Source organism: Haliotis asinina, chromosome 9, assembly GCF_037392515.1.
Source record: "Haliotis asinina isolate JCU_RB_2024 chromosome 9, JCU_Hal_asi_v2, whole genome shotgun sequence".
Taxonomy (NCBI): Eukaryota; Metazoa; Mollusca; class Gastropoda; order Lepetellida; family Haliotidae; genus Haliotis; species Haliotis asinina.
Genome location: NC_090288.1, coordinates 38973033 through 38983110, shown reverse-complemented (window position 1 = coordinate 38983110; position 10078 = coordinate 38973033). Strand labels below are relative to the sequence as shown.

At 38.4% G+C, this 10078-nt stretch overlaps 1 protein-coding gene across 4 annotated transcripts in view; it reads right to left on the bottom strand.

Annotated features, from left to right (window-relative positions):
- Window positions 1-369: 369 nt before the first annotated feature.
- Window positions 370-10078, bottom strand: part of LOC137297027 (IQ motif and SEC7 domain-containing protein 1-like) — a 175105-nt gene continuing 165396 nt past the window's right edge. For 3 of the 4 annotated variants that reach the window (XM_067828973.1, XM_067828975.1, XM_067828976.1), the window contains exons 9-13: window positions 9534-9633; window positions 9129-9250; window positions 8173-8389; window positions 4873-4922; window positions 370-2676 (exon numbers count right to left, since the gene is read on the bottom strand). In XM_067828973.1, the coding sequence (XP_067685074.1) occupies window positions 2497-2676; window positions 4873-4922; window positions 8173-8389; window positions 9129-9250; window positions 9534-9633 (669 nt within the window). In that variant the 3' untranslated portion in view covers window positions 370-2496. Of the gene's footprint in view, window positions 2677-3793; window positions 3854-4872; window positions 4923-8172; window positions 8390-9128; window positions 9251-9533; window positions 9634-10078 lie in introns of all 4 variants that reach the window. The other variant, XM_067828974.1, reaches the window with a different exon arrangement.

The following is a 10078-nucleotide window of genomic DNA, read 5'->3' as shown; positions in this document are numbered from 1 at the left end:
AGTGGGGAGATCCACATACTTCTGTATCATGACAGTCGTCGATTGCGAGGTAGCCATTCAACTCCGTCAGATCTCCTACTAAGCGAAGCTTGAGGTAATATGCTATGGATCTATGGTAAGGTAAGTATTTAAATATCTAAAAATATTTAGATTTTAACAATTTCATTGCCACATGTGTCACTTGCTGGTTGTCCAGGATTTAATAGTCCTGCACACTCATGAGTGAAATCCTCATGGTGGCTCAGATCATCTGAAAGGCTTACAGGGTCAGATAGGGCTAGTTTCTTCAAAAAGTAAAACAACAAAACAACTTCTAAAATAAAGTTACCACATACATCAAATACTAACACAAAAAACAAAATAGTAACATTTGTTTCTGATTTATTTTTGGCATTGAGAAAACAACACCCGAGTAGTGGGTTAGGTTATCTCCCCTACCAGAGAGTTACCTCCCCTAGAGTTTCTTACACAAACTATGTACAGAACTAGCCAATCAGAGGCTGCAGTGACCGGTGTTAGGAGCTCAAGGACAGCTCGTGTATGTACAGGAGTTGTCTAGGATGCATAAATAAGCTACCTCTAGAGATACAATGAGGGTTGGGACACAGCGTGTCTACAGATCTCTTCACACTGGTATTTACAACTGTACAATATCTAACCAATCTCTCCTTCATGCGTTCCTCCCATGCACTCTAGCTAACACTTTGATCTACAGTGACAATAAATATTCAATTTTTAAAATTACAACTTCGTTCTGAATATGTAAAACTGACATGTTGACAAACAGTTGCAGGAAAAACAGTAAGAAAACACTAGGGAAAATATACAAATGTAGAAAAAAAGCTTACCTGACAACAAATTCTGATTAACAAATGTATAGAATACTTCATTTTATGTACAATCAAATCAAATACAGTTCCAGAACAGTTGAGTTAGACTTCAATAAACATGTCCATATTAACAATAATACTGAAGTTATCACTATGACTTAAAAAATCATACTGCGTAATTAAAATGAAGAATTGTTTGAATACAAGTTTAAAGCAGAACTTGAGAAATTTTAACAATAATCTGACCATACTCGATGCTGACATCAGAAGAGATATTATGACACGCATAAATAGTCCGAGGTTGTATAACTCATGCATTAAATAGTAACAAAGATAGTTTGGTATAGGAATTTTGTAATAAATTAACCATTTTAACATAACATTCTGCCAAATATAACTTTGGCTCTAAATAATTACGAACAATTATTTGTATATACATTTCATCACTGGAACGAAGAAAAAGAAAATGGCTGTCACTTCTGCAGATTGTTCGTTCTCATTCACAGCTTTCACACTTGGTGTCAATCTTACACTCTCGTCACTTCAGACCAATCTACACTACTTATACAGAACTCGGAAGTGAGGTTCCTCTACGACAGAAAGAGACACACAGACAGACTGATATGTCGGCCACGTAGGACTGATGTTAACGACACTCGTCTACACACAAGAACCTTTATCTGGGTGACGACTTCTCTGGCATCGTTTCGTAGTTACCTAGAAGCACTCATCTGTGTTGACTGACAAAAGTTCCCGGATTAATCCAACAGCCTGAATCTGACCAATGGGCAGACAACTCCGCCAGGCTTAATATGTCCGTGCATAGCTACATCGTATACAATCACAGCACTTAAAGAGTGGATCTTATACCATCCATGTAAAGTCTATCAATGTCCATAGCCATTGTCTCACAAATGATGAATCTAGACTGTGTTGATAGAACCTCCTGCTGTGCCTACTGTGAACTGAAAGACAAGGGCACGCTTCTAGAATCTAGCAGTGTCTGGGGAAGGGTGGCGTTCAGTCTCAGCTGAGGTAACGATATGGTCCCAAAGTGTTGCAGCACAGGTTTCTGACTCACCTACTGTGTTACTACTACTGAGAGGGAGTTTGGCCTCAATCGAGGTCACAGTATGGTCCCAGAGAGTCCTTGACCTTGACCTTTCTACAGGCGTCTGACCAAACAAGTGTCCAGTATTCAACTGAGGTAACAATATGGTCCACAACAGCCAGAATACCTGCCACAGCTTCCTGACTTAATTTCTGCTCCATCTGATAAACGTTTGATATCATTTTTAATTCTCTTCCATAACTTAAGTCTGAAGCACAGTCAGATGCTAGCAAAGTGCCCACAGATTGGTGGAGTCTATTCACAATGAAGTAAAATGAGGCCCTAAGTGTGGACAAAAGCCTCAGCCACAAAATCCTAAGTAAATTCTAGGATCTAAATATGTGATGGTCAAATCTCTGGTCAGAATATAATCCAGCCAGAACAATGCTGTATAAGACCTTTAAAATCTAAAGGCCAACGTAGGATCATTAGGCCTTGGGTCAGAGAGGCCAAAATGTGAAGTCTGAAGGTTCAGAAACCAGATTCCCTAGCCTGCAACCCACGTCGAGACATCCAAAGTTTCCTTGAGAAGTGCCCTAATTTAGCGCTGCCTGATCACACCTCTGTCCCCTCCGGAAGCCCAGCCTTCAGTTGGACCTGTGACAGCTTGTTACGACGTCCCAGTGCCTTGGTGACGCCCCCCTGTGACCCCGAGGAAAGGTTGTGTAGGTGGGAAGCTCCAGGGCTTAGGGGGGCATCCTCTCGGCTGCTGGCACTCCCGACACTACCAGATACCTGCAATCACAAACATGGACAGTGACACACATGAACAAAACAAACATTTGTAGCATCAAACATACTTCCTTCTACATTGTTTAAAATCACATAACATATAGTGAGTGCTATAAGTATATGTATATGTATATGGTCACATTGAAGATGATTTTCTCCACTTGGGGAACCAACTGCAAACCTTATGAAGATGACGAGAGCACAAGGATCACGCGTCAAATTGCTGAAAAACGTGCAAATATAGTGTGTGCGAACAGCTGCAATTTGGTGAGTAGTTGTGTTGAGAGTTGGTAAATTTTCACTGTTTTTTTTTTTTCATCATTTTTTACTGAACTCATGACAATTATCTTTTCAAAGTTACAAATTTGTTTTACGACACATCAGTAAGGAATATTTTGCTCAATCTAGTCTAGAAGCGCTGCCTGAAGTAAGTGGCTGTATTAAGGCTAGTGAGTCTAAACTTTTCAAAGGAAGTATATATCTGAAGCATTCATAACATTAGCCATATGCTGATGCAACATACTTTCATTGACTCGCAACATCACTATGGAAACAAATTTGTTTTGCTTGTTTGTTGTTTAACACAATACTCAGCAATATTCCCCCAGTCTGTGGGGAATGATTTGAGAACATTGTATATAATGCAATCAGCAATATTTCAGCTATATCTCATCATCGTGACAACAACCACACCTCGGGAGAGAACATACATCATTAGTTTCAATCTACCTTTGTGACACAATCTTTTAACATCATATTCCAACAACATACACACTGCATTAGAAATAACTGCAAAGAACCTTCGACTTGGTGTTTTCCCCAAATGACAGACGTCCATCAAAACAAGACTCTAGACCAGGCAAAAATACATCGAGGCTTCCTATGTTTTGATTGTCTGAACATGATCCATTTCTGATAGTTCATTATCACATGAAGACCTGCTGAAGCCATCAGACTGACGGGGTGATCCATGGCTACCACAAACACAAAACTATCCTGAGGCTCCTCTAGGTCACCTCTGATAACAAAACCTCCACAGAGCTCCAACTGGAAAACCATCGACTTGTTTCACTCTGAGATGATTCCATGTGCAATATGAATTATGTAACGTCTTGTTTACCTCCTTAACTCCTTATCTTTGTCAGTTTTTGTTGTCTTAGGATGCAACTGTGCCAAATGTCTACAACAGTGTTGAAAAGCAACATTTACCAATATTGTGCAAAACAGCTTAGTCAGCAAAACTGTATCATCAAAACAAACATATAGCTGTAAGTGCAGGCTTGATTTAATAGGTGTTATTTACAAAGAAAGTACCATCCAACACAGCGTTTCATAATTTCATAACACAAACTCAGATAAGTTACTCAGTGTTTGAAATCAAGGGAGGCATGACCTTGACCTTTATGACACATTGGGAAACACAGGGTGTGTTGGGGTAACCTAATGGTTAAAGCGTTCACCCCTCATGGGTTCTATTCCCCACATTGGCACATTGGTGAAGCCCGTTAGTGGAATCCCTGGCCATGATACTGCTGAATTATTGATAAAAGCAGCATAAATACATTCTCACTCTGGAACACAGCTAATATACAGCATGATATATATTTTCATGAAATTCTACCATTAAACCTTACTGCAAGTATCCACAACAGAGTCCTCAGACCACAATCAGATGAGACCGACAGAAAATACATTTCTGCTCTGTACTATTTCAGAATGACCGCCTCTCTGGTGTAGTGGTTAGAGCGTCTGCTCAGAAGAGAGGAAGGTCATGGGTTTGATACCTGGCCATGTTATACCAAAAGATGCTAAAACATGATACCTGTTGGTCCCTGCCTGGCACTCAGCTTTATTGGGTACAAGGATTGGTCGGCTCAGAGTCAGTATAAAGTGTCTGAGTGGACTATTATACTATCTCAGTGAGTATCTCAGTGAGCTAGCAATACAAAAGCAGCAGAAGTCTAGGCTAATTCAAGCCACCATGCATACACGTCATCATATGAGCGAAACATTCTTAAGTGCAATGTTAATCCCTGTTTCCCTTCACCTCACAATTCCAGGCCTAAGACTCTAGAAACTAGATGCATCTATTAGGGAGGCTGAGAGATGCTACAACTCAAAACAATCACTATCCAACACTATGGGCACTGTCGTGCTTGCTGCTAGAGTATACATCTATGCTATAGTAAAAGTACTCACCACCCCGCTATCCAGCGAAGCACCACTACTACCTCTTTTCATCCCTGGAGCTGTAAACACAAAACACAGACTCAAAACACTGACACATACTCCCAGCACTGCAGTAGCGTATAGGGAAAAACTTAATCCAATATGGCTGTAATGTTACCTGTAGCATCTCTCTGATAGGAGACAATATGGCTGTGATGCATTAAAAGTGCAAGATGAATCTGGCAGATGTCTGGTTTATACCCTAAAGAATTGTATTTTGTTTCAATTTTTGAGAAAGTCCTTTTATATTACTTTTGGATGTCAAGTTCGAAGGAAACATTCAATGAATCTTTCTGACATTTGGTCTATCAGATCCTGAAGAATTTTGTATTATTTCTGTTTCAGTGAATGTCCGTATATTAATGTAGATATCAAGTTCCAAGCACTGTTAACTGAGATGATAACTGGTGATTCTGTTTTACACATTCACGAGGTTTTTTCATAGTTATGGCTCATGAGTTCATAGTTAAAACACTGATATGTCACATTAAATCTGAAACTCATTCAATTCTCACACTCACAGTTACCACAACAAACACGTTCCAACTTTTTGTAACTGAGGACACTGATGTGATTTTGTCTGTTAGCAACATGAATGCATTTGATTACGAATAATGAATCTGATCATGGATGATGATGATGATGATGATTCCCACTTCAAAATCAGACACACAACACCATAACATAATCATCTCACTTGAAAAATGTTTTTGTTTCTCATAAAGGACTGAAATTACATCGCAGCAATAAAAGTTTTGATCATGATTGAAATGTCTAAAATCGCCTAAAGAAAATGTCAAATTAGTTCAAGGAGAAACACTAATTTAGCAGACCTTTTAACTGAACTAACCTGTCCTTAGAAGCAGCTAACCTTCAATTCTTAACTATCCTTGGACAAGCCTTCAAAAATCAACGACAACAATGAACTTACCCAGAAGTAATGAATGTTAAACTGCAAATAACAAATATGATTTCATACTGATTACTGATTACTGTCCGACACCCAGAGAGAGGCTTGAACTCCACACAGGAAACAACAAGAAACAACACCGATGTAAGGAGACCATCTACCAACTAGTGAAACAACAGCTAGCTGAAGCTGTTTCCACGGTGATATGCGACGTGATATATTGGCAAAATAATAATGAAATAAAAAAAACTTGACAACACAGAAGACAGAAATCCGATACAACTCAAAATAAACTCAAAACAGATGACAAGAACTGATCATGTATGACGTGAAATGAATGATGTGGCGTTAAAATGAACAAGTAAGATAAGCTGTGGAACGTAATGTCCTGATGACGAGCTCGTGTTAACGTCAGCCATAACATCAAGCAGGGGGTTTCCCTCCTAAAACTGGTTTTCAATGTCTGCACGAACTCGCAGGTTGAATGGAACTGAAGCAGTGCCGCTTCATGCAGAAACCAGGAAGTGTTTCCTAACAACAGCTTGCAGCAAGTAAAACTAAACATTGTTGCTTGGAAACAACACATTGGATAAGCAGAAGACAGACAGCTGTGGGGACACCGATTTCACTATCTACAAAAAGAAACACTGTGACATGTGAGTGGAACATCAAGGTCCACTTGTGCATCCACGTGTACAAGAAGGCACTCTTTTTCAAACACCAATTACATAAACATGTGGAAGTCTGTTTGTCCCGGTTTTCCGGTAATATATGTTGGGTAAGTTTTCATGACTCTTATAACAATATTCTAGAAATATCACTGCGAGGGACACCAGAAATGGACTTCACACATTGTAGCCCTGTGGGGACTTGAACTTGGGTCGCAGAAAGACGAGCGAACACTTTAACTACTAGCCCCATCCCATTAACTTTTGTTTTGGTAACTGGATATCAATTGTTTACATAATTTTGATCTTCTCCTGAAGTGAATTACTCTTCCTAGATTTTATGCATTTCTAGCAAACTGATACTGACATCAACCTGTTGGTAGTGTCATTTTAGGCCATTTTGGAGGCAGATTATCATCCTTGAATATTGGGTTGGTGTTTGAAATTGGGAATGATGTTTCTGAATTCTTAAAAACAATTTGATTAAAGAGGTGAAATACATGTTTGATAAGCAACACCATCAGAAAATACAATTATTTGATGGTTTTGGAAAACTCCAAACTTGAAAAGTAATGGTTGGGCAGAACATCAATTAGTGAAACAGAAGTGTTCATTCAAACTGTGAAGCTGCATTGGAAGGGTCCATCTTGCATGTAAGGTTACACAAAACATTATTTTCACTGGATCAAACCATCACATCAACAAGGGACTGGGTAGAACTTGCTGTGTTATCTTCAGCCAAGTCAAACACGTTGCAAAAGCACATGAGAAAAAGCACAACTGGTTTCAGGGGGAGTGTACACAGTACCAGAACAGCCTACCTGACGACAACCATAAAACCTGAGCTTCACTAAAGCTGCTAAAAATAGCCATATTTATTCAGGAAAATGAGATGCCCATTACGAGAAAGATGACATGATCTGAGATACAGACATTTATCAATGTTCACTTTTAATGAGGAAGCTAACATCCATGATAGGTTCTCGTCTCACAGCACCAGATCAGGATATGGCAATTTTATCTCTGTTTGAAGCTTTTTTTAAAAAACGTTTTTCAAACAAAAATAATTACACAGAGGAGAAAATGATGTAAACAGCTTGAATTCTTATCTTTTTCCATCTAGCCATTCCCTGACTGGTGCTAAACAATTATTCTGTTTATACAATAAGAACAACTAAGTTTTATTATTTTCGTTTCCATTTCAAAATTGCAATAAGCTGACACAAGTAACAACTCTTTGTTCAAAATTTAGAAAGGATATATACTGATATGTTACAAATGTTGGATAAATTAGCTATACGTGAAATTTTCTCTATAAACATCCTTGCAGATTTGTATGTCTATAAAAGTTTATCTGAGATGAAAACCTATAACACACATGTATACTTCTTGTAATATAATGTCATGATAAAGGAAATGGGTATGTGACATTTATTATCTTTCATGTCTTTACCAAACAGGATTTATCTCCCAGTTGGGTAAAGAAAAAAACATACAAACTATGGAAAAGAAATTAACACTTCCTTTATCGTGACCTTATAGGTCGGCCCATCCTTCAGTGAAAACTATATTTGATCTCGTTATTTTTTAAATATCAAGATGTGTGATGTGATTGGATGGGTCTTCCTACATCAACGAAAGAGGCGAAACTTGCGAACAAAATAACCATCCATGCAGCATGCACATGCATACCTTCACACAAGTCAGTGAGGGAGTTGGAGAGAGTGTGTTTCTTCAAGCCTCCGCACTCAGGCGCGGACAGTCTATTTACGGCAGGGTCTGAGGGCTTCATGTGATCGTACATTAGTACCCGTGAGTCGTCATTTGCATAGTGCTTCTCTATCGTGTTGTGGTTGGTCCGATGTCGATGTAGTTCCTCTTCTATGCGCAGCTGTTCCATGCCGTTGGTCTGTGAACATTGCACATCTCAATAAACAATGCACAGAAACTACCTGACTATACAGTTCATGTGAAAGCTTTCTTAATCTGTTAGCCTAAAATTGTCTCTCCATATCACTTTCAGTACACTGAAATTGTCCTTATACTGAACAAAAAAAAACAGAGTTCATGAATATTTTTTTGCATATCTGTTTGTTGTGAAAACAGATTAGGTAATTAAAAAAAAAGCATCTCCCCACCCCAACCCAAATATTCACAACTTTCATTGGTCAGTATATATGGGCTATTATTATGTAAGCATATCAGACCCATCATCAGGCTTTGGACTAGTGGTGAAATTGAATCAACGATCAGTGATGTCTGACTCGCTGGTTTACTATTAAGGTCAAATTAAGTTTTCTGGCCGTCTCCTTTTGAAATATTCTGGTCTCTTTTAACATTCTTGCGAACATTAGTGCTACCATTGTTTTTTGTTTATCTAACAACAGAAACAGTCTGCCACAAAGGAATTCTTTCACTGATGCATGTGTAAACTGAGAGCTGACATTCTTTACCTTCATCATTATTCAAATATCATGTTTTCAAATAGAAATTTTTAAAAATATTTAAAAGGCATAAAGGTTTGAAAAGAATTGATTCAAATGCATTGTTGGTAACCTCATTTCATAATAAGATCATTTCATGAAGAATTTATCATGCAAATGTTACAAGAAGTGAAAGAATATTAGAATAACTTCTTGTCCACTAACTTCCATAATGGCTTCTTTGAGATCTTCTACGAACTTCTGCCTGTCATGATCGTTTCTGGCGTTGAAAGTTAGTATAACTTTGCCATCTAAAGTGTTATTCAGCTGAATGCCAAATTGATAATCTGAAACAGAAATCAATAATTTCAATAAACTAACAGGTTTGTCTAAACGCACTCACAAGTCAACCCTACATAATTAGATGTACTGGTTTCTTACAAATGGAAATATTTATAAATCAATACTGTTGGCAAGGTACGTCAAACACGCACATACTGAGTGAGTATTGATTTATATACTTTATTGAGATATACAAATATATGTACAAAGAGTCAGAGAATGAACGTAAAAGGTTAGGGCATAAGTGGAAAATCAATGGCCAAGTTGAGATAACACAATGTTACTTACGTGAAGTTTCAAACAGGAAAACCTGCATTCCACAGAGAGATGCAGAGTTCTTTAAAGCATATGTTATTCCACTCTTCTTCTTGCTGAAGATTTTTGTCACCTGAGGAATAATGACCACATCATATGTAACACATTTCTCTTAATTTCTAGCTTGGTTTGCACACTTTTTCTGCAAATCATTGTAAAGACCCTAGGTAAAACAATGTGTAACGGAGCCCAGGTAAAACACTGTGGGACAAAGCCCAAATAAATCAATATGGAACAGGACCCAGGTAAAACAATGTGTAACAGACCCCTGGAAAAACACTGTAACAGACCCCAGGCAAAACACTGTGTAACAGACCCCAGGTAAAACACTGAGTAACAGACTCGAGGTAAAACAATGAGTAACAGAAACCAGTAAAACACTGTGGGACAAAGCTCAGGTAAAACACTGTAACAGACCCCAGGCAAAACACTGTGTAACAGACCCGAGGTAAAACAATGTGTAACAGAATCCGGTAAAACACTGTGGGACAGGGCCCAGGTAAAACACTGTGGGACAA